The sequence below is a fragment of the Oncorhynchus mykiss genome, chromosome 28 (genome assembly GCF_013265735.2).
Source record: "Oncorhynchus mykiss isolate Arlee chromosome 28, USDA_OmykA_1.1, whole genome shotgun sequence".
NCBI classification, from domain to species: domain Eukaryota; kingdom Metazoa; phylum Chordata; class Actinopteri; order Salmoniformes; family Salmonidae; genus Oncorhynchus; species Oncorhynchus mykiss.
In genome coordinates, this window is record NC_048592.1 from 41,266,423 (window position 1) to 41,290,662 (window position 24,240).

Here is a 24,240-nt window from a genome sequence, read left to right on the forward strand (position 1 = left end):
TCCTGAAAAGACACCAGAATGTCCTGAAAAGACACCAGAATGTCATGAAAAGAGACACCAACACCAGAATGTCCTGAAAAGGTAAGAAAACCAAAACCTTTTCGAAAAATCAGGCCTTTTTTTTTACTTTACTTTAGGGATTGCAGGTAATTTCGAATACGGGTTACATGGAGAAAATTGGACCACTCTGAAATTAAAATGGATGGCCCTCCGTTCAGCAAAATATATTTGACCTAAACCCTCCCTGAACACTTGAAAACAAGTGACCCTCCCCTATACCCCAAATAATAATTTCAATATAAAGTGGATAGTAGAGAACCATTTACCCTCACTTCTTGGACAGACCAGAGCCTTAGATATGCAGTTTTAGAAACTGTTATTTGTCCTGTAACATGGCAACGTGAGAATTTTGATTGCACACAGGGCTGCGGGCCAGACGGTTGCGGGCTCACAGACCACTGTGGACAAGAGTAGGAGTGGAAATATCTCCTTTATAGGAAATGCATTGCATGAATGTATTGTCGTGTCTTTGGCATCATTAAAATTGAAGACTTATTTATCAAATCACTCTCTGTAATTATTATTATGCGATTAAACTGATTAATCACGTAACTGTAATTAACTAGGAAGTCGGGGCACCAAGGAAAATATTCAGATTACAAAGTTATAATTTTCCTAATATAACTTTCAGATATTTTAATATCTGATCGCTTAGTCTTCTGATTAATGAATTATTCTTTACCTCACGTTAGTCTCATTCCAAACGTCGTAAATTGTTGGTTATCTGCACGAACCCAGTCTTCACTATGAGTTATCAATACATCAATTGTCTTAAATAATTTATTTACTGAGTAATTCACAGAAATGCATAAACAGATACAAGGAAATGATAGCAGAGTTTCCCTAGTGGGATAAACCGGTATCGTGGCTTTGTGGACGAAAAGGGAAGTCGGGGTTGACTGAGATGAGACACTACAAAGATGATAATTATATTAATTTAAATGCTAATCCTTTGCACATGAATGCTCACTCATTTGGGAAAAAATGCAATCAATATCTATATTTACGCTCAGTGTCTCGTCGGGATCTCTGTTGAAAAGTTTGTTTCTGTTGGAGAGTTTGTCCGCCCTCTCTTTCTCTCTCTCGTGGTTAGTATTGGATAGTTCAGACTGACATTCATTCCTGTCGTTATAGAATTGATGTTTCGGTGGTTGTCGGTCTTCACGCTCAATGATATCGAATTCCTAGCTGCAGACTAGTAATTAATATCAAAGACTTGTTCTTATTCTGTCGGAATCGCTAGTCTAAGAGTTTAACCACATGGGATGGATTCAGCAATCTACTCAAACACTTATTTCCCTCTGTGATAGAGGTACTGGTCTGGTCTCAAACCTTAGCCCTCTCGTAGTTATCGAGGTAAGCTGGTCTGAAGTGGGAAAACCCAGGTGGGGGTTTTATTCGGAACATAGAAAAGGGCTGTTCCCATGACGCCAGGTCCTGTCTGTGCCCCAATGACTTAGTGAAACTTTAAACAGAAATACAATTCTCTCACATTAACATCATTACAAAGCATCACATCATTTCACAAATAGTATCATCTTTACTCATTCATTTTGTTCAACAATTAGATGCAAGCCTCATAAGGTTATTGTATAAACAGCGTTATGGTAATGTGGCCGTATTGTCTCTCGTGAGTCTCAGTTCGTAGCTGGATTCTTCACCGATCTTTTATACCTTCTCCAGAACATAAATGTTGTTCGGACCTCCAGTTCTGTGAGGTGGAAGAAATTAATTTGTTCTCTCTATGAAAACTCTCTCTCTCTCTATACTGTGGCCATGAGGAGATAATCTCCTCCAGGAATTTACGACCTCTCTGACCACAGCATCCTGGGTGTAGGTGACAGAGAGAGATGGTGCAGAGGTAGGGGGATGGTACAGAGGTAGGGGGATGGTACAGAGGTAGGGGGATGGTGCAGAGGTAGGGGGATGGTGCAGAGGTAGGGGGATGGTACAGAGGTAGGGGGATGGTGCAGAGGTAGGGGGATGGTACAGAGGTAGGGGGATGGTACAGAGGTAGGGGGATGGTGCAGAGGTAGGGGGATGGTACAGAGGTAGGGGGATGGTGCAGAGGTAGGGGGATGGTACAGAGGTAGGGGGATGGTGCAGAGGTAGGGGGATGGTGCAGAGGTAGGGGGATGGTGCAGAGGTAGGGGGATGGTACAGAGGTAGGGGGATGGTGCAGAGGTAGGGGGATGGTACAGAGGTAGGGGGATGGTGCAGAGGTAGGGGGATGGTACAGAGGTAGGGGCATGGTACAGAGGTAGGGGGATGGTACAGAGGTAGGGGGATGGTACAGAGGTAGGGGGATGGTGCAGAGGTAGGGGATGGTGGTTGCTTGGGATGGTGCTTGCTTGGGATGGTGCTTGCTTGGGATGGTGCTTGCTTGGGATGGTGCTTGCTGTGTCCAAAGAGGGCAACATCATGACATACCCCCCCTGGTGCTTTGGATCTTGTTTATCCTGCAAGTTACAAATCAACATAAAATCATGACCACGTGATGTCCTGTTTGTAGATCATCATTGCAGTCCCCTCTGGTGGTCGAACTTGGTAGGCTTCTCTGAAAGTGGAGCAGTCCACCACAAGGATGGGCAGTTGATGTCCGGTTGGTGTCCCCCCCTCTGGTGGTGTACCTTGGTAGGCACTCTGACAGTGGGGCATGCTGCCACAAGGATGGGCCATGGGTGTCCGGATTTGGGATTACGTTCCGGAGTAATTTAGGAGTAATTTAGGCAGATGTTAACAATGCACACACACTCATGAAATATATATAATTACATTCATTCCCCAATGAGCGGCTTTGTGGCACCCCAGACAGAGTAGGTCCTACCTTTCCACCCCAGACAGAGTAGGTCCTACCTTTCCACCCCAGACAGAGTAGGGCCTACCTTTCCACCCCAGACAGAGTAGGACCTACCTTTCCACACCAGACAGAGTAGGGCCTACCTTTCCACCCCAGACAGAGTAGGACCTACCTTTCCACCCCAGACAGAGTAGGGCCTACCTTTCCACCCCAGACAGAGTAGGGCCTACCTTTCCACCCCAGACAGAGTAGGGCCTGCCTTTCCACCCCAGACAGAGTAGGACCTACCTTTCCACCCCAGACAGAGTAGGACCTACCTTTCCACCCCAGACAGAGTAGTCCTACCTTTCCACCCCAGACAGAGTAGGCCCTACCTTTCCACCCCAGACAGAGTAGACCTACCTTTCCACCCCAGACAGAGTAGGACCTACCTTTCTACCCCAGACAGAGTATGGTCTACCTTTCCACCCCAGACAGAGTAGACCTACCTTTCCTCCCCAGACAGAGTAGACCTACCTTTCCACCCCAGACAGAGTTTGCCTACCTTTCCACCCCAGACAGAGTTTGCCTACCTTTCCACCCCAGACATAGTAGGTCTACCTTTCCACCCCAGACAGAGTAAGTCCTACCTTTCCACCCCAGACAGAGTAGGACCTACCTTTCCACCCCAGACAGAGTAGGACCTACCTTTCCACCCCAGACAGAGTAAGTCCTACCTTTCCACCCCAGACAGAGTAGGGCCTACCTTTCCACCCCAGACAGAGTGGGGCCTACCTTTCCACCTCAGACAGAGTAGGGCCTACCTTTCCACCCCAGACAGAGTAGTTCTACCTTTCCACCCTAGACATAGTAGGTCTACCTTTCCACCCCAGACAGAGTAGGTCCTACCTTTCCACCCCAGACAGAGTAGGGCCTACCTTTCCACCCCAGACAGAGTAGGGCCTACCTTTCCACCCCAGACAGAGTAGGGCCTACCTTTCCACCCCAGACAGAGTAGGGCCTACCTTTCCACCCCAGACAGAGAAGACCTACCTTTCCACCCCAGTCTGCTATTGGTTCCAACAGGTCTGCTGTTAGAACCAGTAAAGGCCACTTTACCACTGTTGGGTAACGGAATGACTTTGGCTTCCCTCCAGGCCTGAGGACAAAGACTTTCCTCAAAGACTCAGATTAAAGATATGACAGATAGGAGTGACTATAGAGTCAGCTACCATCCTCAGTAGCTTTCCATCTAAGTTGTCAATGCCAGGAGGTTTGTCATTATTGATCAATAACAATCATTTCTCACCTCTCTTACACTAACTTTGCAACATTTTAACTTACAATGTTTTTATTTCATTATTTGTTGTTTTATGCATGGGTATGATGGCTCACAGTTTGTCCACTTTGCCAATTAAATAATCATTAAAATAATTTGCAACCTCAGTTTCTGTGTTGTAGTTTGTATTTGAGTGTGTGTTTCAGGAGATGGCTTCCTGAATTCTCTCCAATCAGCTGATTGGTCAGCCCCATTGATGATTGGAGCTGACCCCGCCCCCTCGTCAAGTTACAGCTGTATCCGACTAGACTCCTTCTGAAGCCATATAAAAGCCTGTTCAGAAATTAGATTGATTGTAATGTCCTGAGATGATTGCTGAGAGTGGAGGCTGATGGCTATAGCATATGTTGGGTGTTTCTCAGGAAGAGATTTGGTATGTACTATGTTAGTTATTGCTGAGGGAGTGGATTGGTTATGTCTGTTGTGTGTCAATAGGATGCAGTGTTTTAATATGTGAAATCGTTTGTAATATTCGGTTTTGTTTGTTCCCAGGGGGGAAGGGGAAAGCACCTAAGGAGTGCTAAGGCAAGAGGCCTGCGGGCATACATAACCCGTAGTATTCACTGCCTATGCAGATTAGTTAAGACTTGGGCTGACCCCTGTATTTTGGTTAGGGCACCATGTGGTACTAAATTAGGTAAGTAGTGGTTAGGCAGGTAAGGTAGGAGAGGGGGAATTCAGATTTACTTTCTTTGCTTTGGTTCCGTCCAGCCCCCTTTTCCCCATATTACCGTGTGAAGGAATAAATTCCTTGTAAACGGTACCACTCTCTGCGTTTGTCATCCTTACTCGTACCTACAGTCTCATACCTCTTTCACTTCACGGGGAGTTGAGTTGTTGCAGGGTGTTGCGTTCCTTCAGAGCGTAACAGTGATGAATAAGCCAGCTGATTCGATGAAAGATGGGAGTTGAATGTGTCTTTTTGCCCTTAATTTAATTTAAAGTTTTCCATCATTCTTTATATCATTGTTCTTGGCTTCCTAAAACAGTCTCTTGATTTTGTTGAGTCACATAACTTCTCAATTTGCAGTCAGTCAGATGTGCAGACAGACTTATTAGCCACTCCTTTTGCCCCATCTCTTTCAACCATACAGTTTTGAACTTCCTCATCAATCCATGGAGCCTTAACAGTTCTTAACAGTCAGTTTCTTAACAGGTGAATGTTTATCAATAATTGGAAGAAGAAATGTCATAAATTCATCAAGTGCAGCGTCTGGATGCTCCTCATTAATCACATCAGATCATCAAATATTTTTAACATCCACATAAGATTCAAAGCAAAATCTTTTGTATGATCTCTGATACACTATTTTAGGCCCAGCCTTTGGAACTTTGTCTTTCCTGGATATAGCCACTATATTGAGATCACTGCATCCAATGGGTATGGATACAGCTTTAGAACAAAGTTCTACAGTATTTGTAAAAATGTGATCGATACATGTGGATGATCTTGTTCCTGTAGTGTTTGTAAACACCCTGGTAGGTTGATTAATAACCTGAACCAGATTACAGGCACTGGTTACAGTGAGGTTCAAGAGCCAAAAAAACTAGAAAAAAATATATACAGTACCAGTCGAGGCAAAGGGTGGCTACTTTGAAGAATCTAAAATCTAACACTTTTTTGGTTACTACATGATTCCATGTGTTATTTTATAGTTTTGATGTCTTCACTATTTTTCTACAAGGTAGAAATAGTAAAAATAAAGAAAAGCCTTGGTGTGTCCAAACTTCTGACTGGTACTGTACATTCAGAAGTCCATTAAATCAGTTGGTAAGTATGTGTGTGCTGCGGGGTTGAAGCTACGACACCATAGGCTTGGCTCTCTCATCCCTTCCTGGCTTCTGAGGCAATGAACCTGTCATAGCGGATGTAAGCAATGTCCCCACGCTCTCTGGCACCTTTCATGGCTGGGATCAGTTCTTTCCTCTTCTGGCGCCAGCTTCAAGATAGTCTTTGTTGAGGAAGATGTACGCTCCTCAAGTTCTTGGCTCTTTCCAGAACAGCTACCGTGTCCTTGAACCTCAGGAGCTTGACGGCCTGTGACCTGGACCTGTGACCTGGGCCGGTGGTGGGTCTTCCAGTCCTGTGGGCTCCACCTCAATCTTCCTGTGGTCCATCTTCAGTTTCTCCCAGATCATTTCCCTCACTTTGTCCTCAGACTCCATCCAGGTCTCATGTAGAGATTCTGCATTTCCGTCCACAACCATGTTGTGTCGCCTTGATTGTACCTCGAGATAATCTGATTTCTCCCTCATTGGTATCATGGATTCACACACAAAACTGATGTCCTCTCTCAATGACTTACAGATTGCTGTCATCTTGCCGTTCTCCTGTTTCAACTCATCGAGCTGACTCTGGGAGAACTGCATACTGTTCTTCAGGTCCTTTGCCTCTCTGGTCAGGTCCATTCTTTAATTAGTTGACTCAACCAGTATTTGAACAATATATATTTTTGGTTCATTTCAAAGATCCTTCACCTGTGATAGACAGACACCACTGTCCTCAACGGTACTCCCACCTGCTTCGGTCTTCATGCTGTAGGTTATACTGTTACTCCTCTCAGTTCCAGACAGGACAGGTTATGCTGTTACTCCTCTCAGTTCCAGACAGGACAGGTTATACTGTTACTCCTCTCAGTTCCAGACAGGACAGGTTATACTGTTACTCCTCTCAGTTCCAGACAGGACAGGTTATACTGTTACTCCTCTCAGTTCCAGACAGGACAGGTTATACTGTTACTCCTCTCCTCTCAGTTCCAGACAGGACAGGTTATACTGTTACTCCTCTCAGTTCCAGACAGGACAGGTTATACTGTTACTCCTCTCAGTTCCAGACAGGACAGGTTATACTGTTACTCCTCTCCTCTCAGTTCCAGACAGGACAGGTTATACTGTTACTCCTCTCCTCTCAGTTCCAGACAGGACAGGTTATGCTGTTACTCCTCTCCTCTCAGTTCCAGACAGGACAGGTTATGCTGTTACTCCTCTCCTCTCCGTTCCAGACAGGACAGGTTATGCTGTTACTCCTCTCCTCTCCGTTCCAGACAGGACAGGTTATGCTGTTACTCCTCTCAGTTCCAGACAGGACAGGTTATGCTGTTACTCCTCTCCTCTCCGTTCCAGACAGGACAGGTTATGCTGTTACTCCTCTCCTCTCCGTTCCAGACAGGACAGGTTATGCTGTTACTCCTCTCAGTTCCAGACAGGACAGGTTATGCTGTTACTCCTCTCAGTTCCAGACAGGACAGGTTATGCTGTTACTCCTCTCAGTTCCAGACAGGTTATACTGTTACTCCTCTCAGTTCCAGACAGGACAGGTTATGCTGTTACTCCTCTCAGTTCCAGACAGGACAGGTTATGCTGTTACTCCTCTCAGTTCCAGACAGGACAGGTTATACTGTTACTCCTCTCAGTTCCAGACAGGACAGGTTATACTGTTACTCCTCTGAGTTCCAGACAGGACAGGTTATACTGTTACTCCTCTGAGTTCCAGACAGGACAGGTTATACTGTTACTCCTCTGAGTTCCAGACAGGACAGGTTATACTGTTACTCCTCTCAGTTCCAGACAGGACAGGTTATACTGTTACTCCTCTCAGTTCCAGACAGGACAGGTTATACTGTTACTCCTCTCAGTTCCAGACAGGACAGGTTATACTGTTACTCCTCTCCTCTCAGTTCCAGACAGGACAGGTTATACTGTTACTCCTCTCCTCTCAGTTCCAGACAGGACAGGTTATGCTGTTACTCCTCTCCTCTCAGTTCCAGACAGGACAGGTTATACTGTTACTCCTCTCCTCTCAGTTCCAGACAGGACAGGTTATGCTGTTACTCCTCTCCTCTCAGTTCCAGACAGGACAGGTTATACTGTTACTCCTCTCAGTTCCAGACAGGACAGGTTATGCTGTTACTCCTCTCAGTTCCAGACAGGTTATACTGTTACTCCTCTCAGTTCCAGACAGGACAGGTTATGCTGTTACTCCTCTCAGTTCCAGACAGGACAGGTTATGCTGTTACTCCTCTCAGTTCCAGACAGGACAGGTTATACTGTTACTCCTCTCAGTTCCAGACAGGACAGGTTATACTGTTACTCCTCTCAGTTCCAGACAGGACAGGTTATACTGTTATTCCTCTCAGTTCCAGACAGGACAGGTTATACTGTTACTCCTCTGAGTTCCAGACAGGACAGGTTATACTGTTACTCCTCTCAGTTCCAGACAGGACAGGTTATACTGTTACTCCTCTCAGTTCCAGACAGGACAGGTTATACTGTTACTCCTCTCCTCTCAGTTCCAGACAGGACAGGTTATACTGTTACTCCTCTCCTCTCAGTTCCAGACAGGACAGGTTATACTGTTACTCCTCTCCTCTCAGTTCCAGACATGACAGGTTATGCTGTTACTCCTCTCAGTTCCAGACAGGACAGGTTATACTGTTACTCCTCTCCTCTCAGTTCCAGACAGGACAGGTTATGCTGTTACTCCTCTCTTCTCAGTTCCAGACAGGACAGGTTATACTGTTACTCCTCTCAGTTCCAGACAGGACAGGTTATGCTGTTACTCCTCTCAGTTCCAGACAGGTTATACTGTTACTCCTCTCAGTTCCAGACAGGACAGGTTATGCTGTTACTCCTCTCAGTTCCAGACAGGTTATACTGTTACTCCTCTCAGTTCCAGACAGCTTATACTGTTACTCCTCTCAGTTCCAGACAGGACAGCTTATACTGTTCCTCTATCCAGACAGGACAGGTTATACTGTTACTCCTCTCCTCTCAGTTCCAGACAGGACAGGTTATACTGTTACTCCTCTCCTCTCAGTTCCAGACAGGACAGGTTATACTGTTACTCCTCTCCTCTCAGTTCCAGACAGGACAGGTTATGCTGTTACTCCTCTCCTCTCAGTTCCAGACAGGACAGGTTATACTGTTACTCCTCTCCTCTCAGTTCCAGACAGGACAGGTTATGCTGTTACTCCTCTCCTCTCAGTTCCAGACAGGACAGGTTATACTGTTACTCCTCTCAGTTCCAGACAGGACAGGTTATGCTGTTACTCCTCTCAGTTCCAGACAGGTTATACTGTTACTCCTCTCAGTTCCAGACAGGACAGGTTATGCTGTTACTCCTCTCAGTTCCAGACAGGACAGGTTATACTGTTACTCCTCTCAGTTCCAGACAGGACAGGTTATACTGTTACTCCTCTCAGTTCCAGACAGGACAGGTTATACTGTTATTCCTCTCAGTTCCAGACAGGACAGGTTATACTGTTACTCCTCTGAGTTCCAGACAGGACAGGTTATACTGTTACTCCTCTCAGTTCCAGACAGGACAGGTTATACTGTTACTCCTCTCAGTTCCAGACAGGACAGGTTATACTGTTACTCCTCTCCTCTCAGTTCCAGACAGGACAGGTTATACTGTTACTCCTCTCCTCTCAGTTCCAGACAGGACAGGTTATACTGTTACTCCTCTCCTCTCAGTTCCAGACAGGACAGGTTATGCTGTTACTCCTCTCAGTTCCAGACAGGACAGGTTATACTGTTACTCCTCTCCTCTCAGTTCCAGACAGGACAGGTTATGCTGTTACTCCTCTCTTCTCAGTTCCAGACAGGACAGGTTATACTGTTACTCCTCTCAGTTCCAGACAGGACAGGTTATGCTGTTACTCCTCTCAGTTCCAGACAGGTTATACTGTTACTCCTCTCAGTTCCAGACAGGACAGGTTATGCTGTTACTCCTCTCAGTTCCAGACAGGTTATACTGTTACTCCTCTCAGTTCCAGACAGCTTATACTGTTACTCCTCTCAGTTCCAGACAGGACAGCTTATACTGTTCCTCTATCCAGACAGGACAGGTTATACTGTTACTCCTCTCAGTTCCAGACAGGACAGGTTATGCTGTTACTCCTCTCAGTTCCAGACAGGGCAGGTCGCTGGGAATATTGAAAACAACAAACAGCAGGAATCTAGACAGCCAATGTCTGGGGAGAAATTTGACAAAGTGGTTAATGTTATGTGTGATTGTGAGGTGCTAAATAAATTTGACAGCTGACAAGACACGGACTTCAATTAGGCCTATGGTAAGTCAAGGGTACTGTAGCTTGCTGTTCAGATGAGTTAAATGTTAACTGAAATCTAGACACTGATTGTGTGTCACCAAATGTAGACAACATTTAAACTCTGGAACAGGAGTGGAGAAATATGGTTTCTTTCAGTATCTTGATAGAATGTGAACGTGCAGTTAGGGACCGTCTGTAAAGGTGCTGTCTTTATCAGCATCATAACAGCTGATAGTATTTCAACCACAGTTAGGGACCGTCTGTAAAGGTGCTGTCTTTATCAACATCATAACAGCTGATACTAATTCAACTACATAAAATATGCATCCAAGCCGAACTGAACTCTTATCAGAAACACGTTGGGTCATTTTCAAAGCTTTTTATTTCCTTACAACCCGGTCGAAGTGATGTCATTTGGAAATTCTGCACAGAAAATATTTCTCATTTTTATTTTGTTATTGCATTTTCTCCCCGGTCTCTAAAGGTCTTCTCGCCATGAAAGAAGCAGAGATGACAGAAGCGTTCATTCTATCGATTTATAACATTATTCTGGTGAACAATGGTTGATTTAGTTACTACGGCAACATGTAATGACAGACGAGAAGCTACATGTATCTAATTATAGACAAGTTGACTAACAAAATTCTAAGCAGAAACACATCGAAATCAGGATAAAACAATACTGTGCCCCTTGTCAAAAACATCCACAGTCCCTGACTGTAGCCTACAGTACATTTTCTATATTTTAGGGTTGGGTGCGGCCTCACATTTTCACTATCACATCTAGTCTGGCAGTTGCTGACCCGTGCACCACTAGTGGTCGGTTACCCTTACGGCCATCCAGTACGCTCAAACAAGTTGTGGTTAGTAGCCTATGGACCAGCCAGCTGTATTTGGTCCTTCCAGTTGTCCATGACGGATAGCTAGAGGAGGACGGTCGATCCTCAGTGAAGGACCATGTGCAGTCAATATTCGACAGTTGTCCATGACAGATAGCTAGAGGAGGACGGTCGATCCTCAGTGAAGGACCATGTGCAGTCAGTATTCTACAGTTGTCCATGACGGCCTAGAGGAGGACGGTCGATCCTCAGTGAAGGACGTTTTGCAGTCATTATTCTACAGTTGTCCATGACGGATAGCTAGAGGAGGACGGTCGATCCTCAGTGAAGGACCATGTGCAGTCAGTATTCGACAGTTGTCCATGACAGATAGCTAGAGGAGGACGGTCGATCCTCAGTGAAGGACGTTTTGCAGTCATTATTCTACAGTTGTCCATGACGGCCTAGAGGAAGACGGTCGATCCTCAGTGAAGGACGTTTTGCAGTCATTATTCTACAGTTGTCCATGACAGATAGCTAGAGGGGGACGGTCGATCCTCAGCGAAGGACCATGTGCAGTCAGTATCCTACTGTATGGACCATTCAGTTGTGGTCAGAAGACTTTGGACCGTCTCATGTGGTCTTGTCCATCACCATCTCCAGCTCAGTCCCATTTGAGTTACAGCTTTTCCACAGATGCCCAGCAGTCACTGTCACCACCCAACTTCCATTTCCGGTCGCCAGTCACGTATGCTGACCGAGACCGTCTCCCCCTGCGTGCGGTTAGCGGGGGCCAGCGGCGGGGGTTCCCAGTCAGGCTGGTAGAAGTGGATGTTGAAGGTTCGAGCCCAGCTGGCAAAGACCCTCTTCTCTGTGATAAAGCGGTGATGGCTGCCCCTGCGGCCCCGCTCATGGCTGATGTACATGGCACACTCCTCTGGACCGAGGGGCTCGTAGTAGTGGTAGGGGACCGATGGGGGCTGGGGCTCTCTGAGAGGGGGACAAGATAACAGAAGAGATTATTTGACAAAGATATCAGAGAGACGGAGACTGGGAGACTGGGAGACGGAGACTGGGAGACGGAGACAGATTGAGAGAGAGAATGAGTTAGAGATCTCACCTGCAGTGGTCTGGAGCCACCATGCCATAGACATTGATCCGGTCACACAGCTCCAGAGCTATGGTCATGGTGAACCAACCAGTACTCAACCACGAGTTGGAGATACGCCTGGAGGGAGGGGGAAAGATGAGAGATGAGGGAGGGATGAGATGAGGGAGGGGGAGATGAGATGAGGGGGGGGGGATGAGATGAGGGGGGAGGTGGAAATAGGTGAGAAGATATCTGATCAACTGTTTTAAAAGTGATCAGTAACTACCATGTCCATGGGAACAATACAGATGTATTAAAATGGGCAGATAAATAATGATTTCACAGCTTCATGTCAATAGGAATCCATTCCACGTGTCAATAGGAATCCATTCCACGTGTCAATAGGAATCCATTCCACGTGTCAATAGGAATCCATTCCACGTGTCAATAGGAATCCATTCCACGTGTCAATAGGAATCCATTCCACGTGTCAATAGGAATCCATTCCACGTGTCAATAGGAATCCATTCCACGTGTCAATAGGAATCCATTCCACGTGTCAATAGGAATCCATTCCACGTGTCAATAGGAATCCATTCCACGTGTCAATAGGAATCCATTTCACGTGTCAATAGGAATCCATTTCACGTGTCAATAGGAATCCATTTCACGTGTCAATAGGAATCCATTCCACGTGTCAATAGGAATCCATTCCACGTGTCAATAGGAATCTTTTTACTTTTAATTTCAGATTTTTTTCACTTGCTGGTTTTTGTCATTGTTGTTTTGTTTTTTTCACTTGCTTTAAACACATTTCCCAGCTCCGGTCACCTGATAGGTCAATAAAATCCCTTTGAATATATTTGAATTGAGAGAGTCAGAGAGAGAGGCACAGAGAGGAGAAAGAGACAGAGAAAGAGAGCCTGGTGTGCCTGTTTTCATTTTGTATCAATGGGAAGGGATTCAAGGAGTAAGTGGTAGATTGAGACATGCTAAAAGCAATGATTGTAGAAATACTGTCTGAGGCAGAGGAAGTGCTCTACTAAATCCGTCAACAAGGCCATTGAATTTTCCTGTGAAACAAAAATATGCCAAAATATTGCAGACATCGATCACTATACAGTGGGGCAAAAAAGTATTTAGTCAGCCACCATTTCTGCAAGTTCTCCCACGTAAAAAGATGAGAATCACATTGTAGGATTTTTTATTAATTTATTTGCAAATTATGGTGGAAAATAAGTATTTGGTCACCTACAAGCAAGCAAGATTTCTGGCTCTCACAGACCTGTAACTTCTTCTTTAAGAGGCTCCTCTGTCCTCCACTCGTTACCTGTATTAATGGCACCCGTTTGAACTTGTTATCAGTATAAAAGACACCTGTCCACAACCTCAAACAGTCACACTCCAAACTCTAATATGGCCAAGTCCAAAGAGCTGTCAAAGGACACCAGAAACAAAATTGTAGACCTGCACCAGGCTGGGAAGACTGAATCTGCAATAGGTAAGCAGCTTGGTTTGAAGAAATCAACTGTGGGAGCAATTATTAGGAAATGGAAGACATACAAGACCACTGATAATCTCCCTCGATCTGGGGCTCCACGCAAGATCTCACCCTGTGGAGTCAAAATGATCACAAGAACGGTGAGCATAAATCCCAGAACCACACGGGGGGACCTAGAGAATGACCTGCAGAGAGCTGGGACCAAAGTAACAAAGCCTACCATCAGTAACACACTACGCCGCCAGGGACTCAAATCCTGCAGTGGCAGACGTGTCCCCCTGCTTAAGCCAGTACAGGCCCATCTGAAGTTTGCTAGAGAGCATTTGGATGATCCAAAAGAAGATTGGGAGAATGTCACATGGTCAGATGAAACCAAAATATAACTTTTTGGTAAACTCAACTCATCGTGTTTGGAGGACAAAGAATGCTGAGTTGCATCCAAAGAACACCATACCTACTGTGAAGCATGGGGGTGGAAACATCATGCTTTGGGGCTGTTTTTCTGCAAAGGGACCAGGACGACTGATCCGTGTAAAGGAAAGAATGAATGGGGCCATGTATCATGAGATTTTGAGTGAAAACCTCCTTCCATCAGCAAGGGCATTGAAGATGAAACGTGGCTGGGTCTTTCAGCATGACAATGATCCCAAACTCACCACCCGGGCAACGAAGGAGTGGCTTCGTAAGAAGCATTTCAAGGTCCTGCAATGCCCTAGCCAGTCTCCAGATCTCAACCGGATAGAAAATCTTTGGAGGGAGTTGAAAGTCCGTGTTGCCCAGCAACAGCCCCAAAACATCACTGCTCTAGAGGAGGTCTGCATGGAGGAATGGGCTAAAATACCAGCAACAGTGTGTGAGAACCTTGTGAAGACTTACAGAAAACGTTTGACCTCTGTCATTGCCAACAAAGGGTATATAACAAAGTATTGAGAAACTTTTGTTATTGACCAAATACTTATTTTCTACCATAATTGGCAAATAAATTCATTAAAAATCCTACAATTTGATTTTCTGGATTTTCTCCCCACAGAGGGGAGAGGGGGAGCTGCTAGATGGTTGACTGTTCACACCCTGTTCTAAATTACAAGAGGGAGAGTTTTTCTCTTTACCCTCCAGTATTGGCTAAAATAATGTCCCTTTGTCTCCAGAGAGTTTTGCCCGTCCAAAAAGTTGATAATTGAACAATAATTCTAACATATAGAATGGGGGGGAATGGTCAGTGGGAAACAAATGTCATATTGTTTTTCATTTTGTGATGTCATTAAAAGCTGTATGGATGAAATATTGCAACTTGGAAAGGATACCCCCTTTTATCTATCAAGTTTCCATCCAATACATTATATATAATATAATATGAGAAATTATGACATTATTTTTGTTAAAATGGGACTATGATTTTAGGAGTCATAAGATATAACTTCTAATCACGTCCTCCTGCACATTAAGTAGCCACGCCCCAAGTGAGGTCAGAGAGCATGTCGGTCTGATGGAACCGTCCTTTTCGACCAGAATGCTTAAAAAAAGACTGGCTAAGAATTAACATACTAGACCAGAACATTGCCAAGTTGCTGCTGTGCGTGTAAAGTGGTCTGAATCCTGAACAATCAACACGCGGTGTAGGCTAGAAGCTCACTTCCCAGACAGTCACTGGTACGGCTGATTAGCTGCCCTAAGTCAGATATTGAGAAAAGCACGATCGAAGTGGGACCATCATACTACACTGCAAACCATCCCATCCTACTATGAGTCTCAAATCACAGTATGCTTCTAATCTCATCACCGAGGGGAACCGTAGACACGGCTGGCTAACCATCACCCTAGGAGCAATGTCCAGAGTGAAAAGACGGAAAAGGGGTCCCCCCCTTTTGGACACCAGAGCCGTACAAGCGTGCCGCTGAAAGGCCAAACCAACATTCTTCCGAAGGAGGGCTAGTTTCGACAGAGAAACGGCGAACGGCATTCAAAATATATGATTAATGTGAGGACAGTCCTAGAATGTATCCACGATAAGTATCCTTTCTTATCTCTCCTCCCCAACCCTCTTCATTTGTTGTGTTTAAGCCGCCATATTTTGTCAGTCCACTAGGGACATTTCTTCTCATGTATTAAGTGTGTATTTTATCCTGTTTTCTCATTTTAGTTAGCTAGTAAATAAATAATTAAACCAATCGGTGCAGTACTCATGGGTAAGGCTGGGGTTTTTGCAGATGCATAAGGTTACGACTGTTCGGAAGGATGATGTGATAAGAGGCAATGATTAATAAGATACTTTATAGAGTAATTCAGGAGATGTAATAGATACCTTTTATAGAGTTTAAAACTTCTTCGGGATAGGGGGCAGTATTTGGATGACTGACATGCCCAAAGTAAACTGCCTGTTACTCAGGCCCAGAAGCTAGGATATGCATATAATTGGTAGATTTTAGATAATTTTAGAAACTTTAGAGTTTTCTATGTCTGTGAGTATAACAGAACTGATATGTCAGGCGAAACCCTGAGGACAAACCATCCCAAAAAAAAATACCGCTATTTTCAATGGGTAGAACTTTCAATTTAAGGCCAAGTCCTCCCATATTGCAGTAACACTTGTATATTTTATGAATTCTTATTATGAGTATTTCTGTTTTTGGATTTGGCGCACTGCAATTTCACTGGATGTTGTCAAATAAATCCCGTTAACGAGATTGGAGCAGGAAGGGGTCTCTAGGAAGTGAATTCGGGAGATGGTAACTCTTTAATCAAACTCTTCTGTGGTGCCCCAAATTCCCAATGAGTTAATTGTTACATCATAGTTAATGGATTAAATAAATAACAGTCACCAGATTAATGAAAGTAAAGTCACAACACCAGCCTGCTCATGTCTTTGATCTACAATAAAGTAGTCTAGCTAGCCTGCTCACATGTCTTTGAGCTAAAAATATATTAGTCTTGAATTGATCAGGAGTGTTAGTGCCCGTCTACAGTAAAGTAGTGTAGATTAATTTAGCTCAAATCACTTTTCTCTAGCATGTAGGTTTAACTGACCTGTCTTTGCCCGTCTCCCGCTTGAAGAGTTCGTCAAACTGCAGCATCTTCTGCCAGGAGATCATGTAGACCTTTAGTTTGGGCAGCACCTGGTTCATCAACCTCAGGTTGTTGTAGACCAGACCCTTCCCATCCCGCCGCATGTAACTACTGGGCCCCCAGAAGATAAACACTGTGTCCTGGAGGGAGGAGAATGTAATGTTACTACTGATAAACATTGTGTCCTGGATTGGATTAAACCTTGATACATTGATAAGATTGAAACACTTCAAAAGCGCAGAAGGGATAACACATGACAACACATATTAAATATATTATAGCATCTACTAACTATGTAGCCCTGTGTGGCTCAGTTGCATGGCACTTGCAATGGATTGTGGGTTTGATTCCCTCTGGGGTCACCTATACTAAAAGGTATGCACTCATTACTGTAAGGGTTGTTTTTAAAACATATGCAGTATATTTTGATCTAACCTGGGATGCGTTGAGCAGTTCGTGACGGCTCCGTTGGACCCTCTGCATGCTGGAGTGAGCGATGACACGTAGCGAGGTGCGGTGCCCAACGTCTCCACCGTAGCCCCGTGCCGTGGGGGCGTCGTTCATACGGATCACACACTCCGCCCGGTCGATCTCCTCGCCGCGACTACCACCTATCAGGTGACCGGAGCTGGTCACCAACGCACAGCTATGGCAGTGCATTTTCAGAGGCTAGAGGAGGAGAGAGGAGGAGCATTTTCAGAGGCGGGAAAAGGAGATTGTGGTATTTCAGTAGACAGGGGTAGGAAGGGGGAGAGGAGTGAGGCTATGGCAGTGCATCTTAATATAATAATGATAATAATGATAATATGAATAATGACAATGATAATAATGATAATAATAATGATAATAATTATAATGATAATAATAATAATAATAATACATGATGATAATAATCATATGAATAATGATAATGTGAATAATGATAATGATAATATGAATATTGATGATGATAATAATATGAATATTAATAATGATAATATGAATGATGATACTAATAAATGATGATCATAATAATGATAATATGAATGATGATAAGAATATGAATAATGATAATTTTACTGATAATTATAATGATAATAATAATATTGATAATAATGATAATAATGATAATAATAATAATAATGATAATGATGCTAATGATGATAATGATAATAATTATAATAATATGAATAATAATATGAATAATAATAATGTTAATAATAATAATGATGAATATAATAAATAATAATAATCCAACGAGCGTCGGAGCCGGTGTAGTACGATTCGGTCTTTGTCCTGTAACCTCTAACCCTAACCCTATGATGATTTGCCTGTTTGATGGTTCGTCGGGGGGCAGAGTGTGATTTCTTGTTAGAGTCCCGCTCCTTGAAAGAGGCAGCTCTAGCCTTTAGCTCAGTGAGGATGTTGCCTGTAATCCATTGCTTCTGGTTGGGTTATGTACATAGTCACTTTGGGGACGACCTGCTCGATGCATTTATTGATAAAGCCATTGACTGATGTGGTGTACTCCTCAATGTGTTGGTACCATTCTTTATTCATGGCTGTGAGTGAGTGAGCCCACTCCCTTGGCTGAGAAGCAACCCCGCACATGAATGGTCTCAGGATGCTTTACCGTTGGCATGACACAGGACTGATGGTAGCGCTCACCTTGTCTTCTCCGAACAAGCTTTTTTCCGGATGCCCCAAACAATCAGAAAGGGGATTCATCAGATAAAATGACTTTACCCCAGTCCTCAGCAGTCCAATCCCTGTACCTTTTGCAGAATATCAGTCTGTCCCTGATGTTTTTCCTGGAGAGAAGTGGCTTCTTTGCTGCCCTTCTTGACACCAGGTCATCCTCCAAAAGTCTTCGCCTCACTGTGCGTGCAGATGCACTCACACCTGCCTGCTGCCATTCCTGAGCAGCTCTGTACTGGTGATGCCCCGATCCCGCAGCTGAATCAACTTTAGGAGACTCCATTATTTGAATGATGCTGTGTCTGCATGTAAGTATTACAATTATACACTTCAACAGTGTTTACCACTCCTGCTCCTGGGACATCAATGATTACACATTGTAACTATGCAATAGACTAGAAACATGATTTAAGTAAAGACTGATTTGTAATTGATATACACAGAAAAAAAACTATGCATATCGAACTCCCTTCATCAGCATTAATTTGAGGACACAGGTGTCACACCTTGACCTTAGAGAGCCTTTTTATGTCTCTATTTGGTTTGGTCAGGGTGGCATTCTATGTTTTGTTATCTATGATTTTGTATTTGTATGTTTTGGCCGGGTATGGTTCTCAATCAGGGACAGCTGTCTATCGGTGTCTCTGATTGAGAACCATACTTAGGCAGCCCTTTTTCCACCTGTGTTTGTGGGTTGACTTTGTTTATGGCCTTTAGCTTCACGGTTTGTTTTTGTAGTTTTATTGTTTTGTTCGGTGTCACTTTTCTTAATAAAAGAGAAAATGTACGCTCACAACGCTGCACCTTGGTCCTCTCCTTTCAACAGCCGTGACAACAGGATAGTATTTTCAATGAGATACTTAATTTCAACCAGTGGAGAATGTGAAACGCTTTATTGAAAGAAGTTCATTATCCAGGTGTTATAAATACATAATGCATTATAATTATAATAATTGTAATATTATATTATAAACAAGTTTAATCTGTACTTCAATGCACATATGGTGTGCATTATAAAATGAGGAAGAAAGACGAGGTGGGGAGAGAGGTGAAGAAGACAGAAAGACGAGGTGGGGAGAGAGGTGAAGAAGACAGAAAGACGAGGTGGGGAGAGAGGTGAAGAAGACAGAAAGACGAGGTGGGGAGAGGTGAAGAAGACAGAAAGACGAGGTGGGGAGAGGTGAAGAAGACAGAAAGACGAGGTGGGGAGAGGTGTAGAAGACAGAAAGACGAGGTGGGGAGAGGTGTAGAAGACAAAGACGAGGTGGGGAGAGAGGTGGAGAAGACAGAAAGACGAGGTGGGGAGAGAGGTGGAGAAGACAGAAAGACGAGGTGGGGAGAGAGGTGGAGAAGACAAAGACGAGGTGGGGAGAGAGGTGGAGAAGACAAAGACGAGGTGGGGAGAGAGGTGGAGAAGACAAAGACGAGGTGGGGAGAGAGGTGGAGAAGACAGAAAGACGAGGTGGGGAGAGAGGTGGAGAAGACAGAAAGACGAGGTGGGGAGAGAGGTGGAGAAGACAGAAAGACGAGGTGGGGAGAGAGGTGGAGAAGACAGAAAGACGAGGTGGGGAGAGAGGTGGAGAAGACAGAAAGACGAGGTGGGGAGAGAGGTGGAGAAGACAGAAAGACGAGGTGGGGAGAGAGGTGGAGAAGACAGAAAGACGAGGTGGGGAGAGAGGTGGAGAAGACAGAAAGACGAGGTGGGGAGAGAGGTGGAGAAGACAGAAAGACGAGGTGGGGAGAGAGGTGGAGAAGACAGAAAGACGAGGTGGGGAGAGAGGTGGAGAAGACAGAAAGACGAGGTGGGGAGAGAGGTGGAGAAGACAGAAAGACGAGGTGTGGAGAGAGGTGGAGAAGACAGAAAGACGAGGTGTGGAGAAGACAGAAAGACGAGGTGTGGAGAAGACAGAAAGACGAGGTGGGGAGAGAGGTGGAGAAGACAGAAAGACGAGGTGGGGAGAGAGGTGTAGAAGACAGAAAGACGAGGTGGGGAGAGAGGTGGAGAAGACAGAAAGACGAGGTGGAGTTAGAGCACTGATTATGCTTTTGGGTCCAAATGCACTAACTGTGTCTCTAACTGACAATGAATGGGCAATATAAACCAAATAATAAACTGATAATTGTTGCACGACTTCAAATGAAACAAGCAGGGAGCAGGTTTCAAACCCTTCAAGCTTCTTAGTCCAGCGCGGTATCGACTGTGCACCAAAAGCAATCCGCAGTCGATGGAGCTCACAGTCCTCACAGTAGTTTTCAATGTAATAAAGACTTTTCAAATAAGTTACGTTGCTACGCCTTCCTTACGAACCACATATCATATCTTTACAGCAGTATGTACTGGTATGTTAGTTAGCTACGCCTTCCTTACGAACCACATATCATATCTTTACAGCAGTATGTACTGGTATGTTAGTTAGCTACGCCTTCCTTACGAACCACATATCATATAATTACAGCAGTATGTACTGGTATGTTAGTTAGCTACGCCTTCCTTACGAACCACATATCATATCTTTACAGCAGTATGTACTGGTATGTTAGTTAGCTACGCCTTCCTTACGAACCACATATCATATCATTACAGCAATATGTACTGGTATGTTAGTTAGCTACGCCTTCCTTACGAACCACATATCATATCTTTACAGCAGTATGTACTGGTATGTTAGTTAGCTACGCCTTCCTTACGAACCACATATCATATCATTACAGCAGTATGTACTGGTATGTTAGTTAGCTACGCCTTCCTTACGAACCACATATCATATCATTACAGCAGCATGTACCGGTATGTTAGTTAGCTACGCCTTCCTTATGAACCACATATCATATCTTTACAGCAGTATGTACTGGTATGTAAGTTAGCTACGCCTTCCTTACGAACCACATATCATATCTTTACAGCAGTATGTACCGGTATGTTAGTTAGCTACGCCTTCCTTACGAACCACATATCATATCTTTACAGCAGTATGTACTGGTATGTTAGTTAGCTACGCCTTCCTTACGAACCACATATCATATCATTACAGCAGTATGTACCGGTATGTTAGTTAGCTACGCCTTCCTTACGAACCACATATCATATCATTACAGCAGTATGTACCGGTATGTTAGTTAGCTACGCATTCCTTACGAACCACATATCATATCTTTACAGCAGTATGTACCGGTATGTTAGTTAGCTACGCCTTCCTTACGAACCACATATCATATCATTACAGCAGTATGTACCGGTATGTTAGTTAGCTACGCCTTCCTTATGAACCACATATCATATCTTTCCAGCAGTATGTACTGGTATGTTAGTTAGCTACGCCTTCCTTACGAACCACATATCATATCTTTACAGCAGTATGTACTGGTATGTTAGTTAGCTACGCCTTCCTTACGAACCACATATCATATCATTACAGCAGTATGTACTGGTATGTTAGTTAGCTACGCCTTCCTTACGAACCACATATCATATCATTACAGCAGTATGTACTGGTATGTTAGTTAGCTACGCCTTCCTTACGAACCACATATCATATCTTTACAGCAGTATGTACCGGTATGTTAGTTAGCTACGCCTTCCTTACGAACCACATATCATATCTTTACAGCAGTATGTACTGGTATGTTAGTTAGCTACGCCTTCCTTACGAACCACATCATATCATTACAGCAGTATGTACTGGTATGTTAGTTAGCTACGCCTTCCTTACGAACCACATATCATATCATTACAGCAGTATGTACCGGTATGTTAGTTAGCTACGCCTTCCTTACGAACCACATATCATATCTTTACAGCAGTATGTACCGGTATGTTAGTTAGCTACGCCTTCCTTACAAACCACATATCATATCATTACAGCAGTATGTACTGGTATGTTAGTTAGCTACGCCTTCCTTACAAACCACATATCATATCATTACAGCAGTATGTACTGGTATGTTAGTTAGCTACGCCTTCCTTACAAACCACATATCATATCATTACAGCAGTATGTACTGGTATGTTAGTTAGCTACGCCTTCCTTACAAACCACATATCATATCATTACAGCAGTATGTACTGGTATGTTAGTTAGCTACGCCTTCCTTACGAACCACATATCATATCTTTACAGCAGTATGTACCGGTATGTTAGTTAGCTACGCCTTCCTTACGAACCACATATCATATCTTTACAGCAGTATGTACCGGTATGTTAGTTAGCTACGCCTTCCTTACGAACCACATATCATATCTTTACAGCAGTATGTACCGGTATGTTAGTTAGCTACGCCTTCCTTACGAACCACATATCATATCTTTACAGCAGTATGTACCGGTATGTCAGTTAGCTACGCCTTCCTTACGAACCACATATCATATCATTACAGCAGTATGTACCGGTATGTTAGTTAGCTACGCCTTCCTTACGAACCACATATCATATCTTTACAGCAGTATGTACTGGTATGTTAGTTAGCTACGCCTTCCTTACGAACCACATATCATATCATTACAGCAGTATGTACCGGTATGTTAGTTAGCTACGCTGTCCTTATGAACCACATATCATATCATTACAGCAGTATGTACCGGTATGTTAGTTAGCTACGCCTTCCTTACGAACCACATATCATATCATTACAGCAGTATGTACCGGTATGTTAGTTAGCTACGCCTTCCTTACGAACCACATATCATATCATTACAGCAGTATGTACCGGTATGTTAGTTAGCTACGCCTTCCTTACGAACCACATATCATATCTTTACAGCAGTATGTACTGGTATGTTAGTTAGCTACGCCTTCCTTACGAACCACATATCATATCATTACAGCAGTATGTACCGGTATGTTAGTTAGCTACGCCTTCCTTACGAACCACATATCATATCTTTACAGCAGTATGTACCGGTATGTTAGTTAGCTACGCCTTCCTTACGAACCACATATCATATCATTACAGCAGTATGTACCGGTATGTTAGTTAGCTACGCCTTCCTTACGAACCACATATCATATCTTTACAGCAGTATGTACCGGTATGTTAGTTAGCTACGCCTTCCTTACGAACCACATATCATATCATTACAGCAGTATGTACCGGTATGTTAGTTAGCTACGCCTTCCTTACGAACCACATATCATATCATATCTTTACAGCAGTATGTACCGGTATGTTAGTTAGCTACGCCTTCCTTACGAACCACATATCATATCATTACAGCAGTATGTACCGGTATGTTAGTTAGCTACGCCTTCCTTACGAACCACATATCATATCATTACAGCAGTATGTACTGGTATGTTAGTTAGCTACGCCTTCCTTACGAACCACATATCATATCATTAAAGCAGTATGTACCGGTATGTTAGTTAGCTACGCCTTCCTTACGAACCACATATCATATCTTTACAGAAGTATGTACTGGTATGTTAGTTAGCTACGCCTTCCTTACGAACCACATATCATATCTTTACAGCAGTATGTACTGGTATGTTAGTTAGCTACGCCTTCCTTACGAACCACATATCATATCTTTACAGCAGTATGTACCGGTATGTTAGTTAGCTACGCCTTCCTTACGAACCACATATCATATCATTACAGCAGTATGTACTGGTATGTTAGTTAGCTACGACTTCCTTACGAACCACATATCATATCTTTACAGCAGTATGTACCGGTATGTTAGTTAGCTACGCCTTCCTTACGAACCACATATCATATCATTACAGCAGTATGTACCGGTATGTTAGTTAGCTACGCCTTCCTTACGAACCACATATCATATCTTTACAGCAGTATGTACCGGTATGTTAGTTAGCTACGCCTTCCTTACGAACCACATATCATATCATTACAGCAGTATGTA

General features: G+C 43.8%; 1 protein-coding gene across 1 annotated transcript in view; it reads right to left on the reverse strand.

Moving 5' to 3' along the window:
• Nucleotides 1–10,578: 10,578 nt before the first annotated feature.
• Nucleotides 10,579–24,240, reverse strand: part of LOC110509184 (alpha-N-acetylgalactosaminide alpha-2,6-sialyltransferase 5) — a 114,686-nt gene continuing 101,024 nt past the window's right edge. The window contains exons 3-6 of the mRNA XM_036966673.1: nt 17,139–17,372; nt 16,665–16,843; nt 12,170–12,277; nt 10,579–12,039 (exon numbers count right to left, since the gene is read on the reverse strand). Of these exons, the coding sequence (XP_036822568.1) occupies nt 11,763–12,039; nt 12,170–12,277; nt 16,665–16,843; nt 17,139–17,372 (798 nt within the window). The 3' untranslated portion in view covers nt 10,579–11,762. The remainder of the gene's footprint in view (nt 12,040–12,169; nt 12,278–16,664; nt 16,844–17,138; nt 17,373–24,240) is intronic.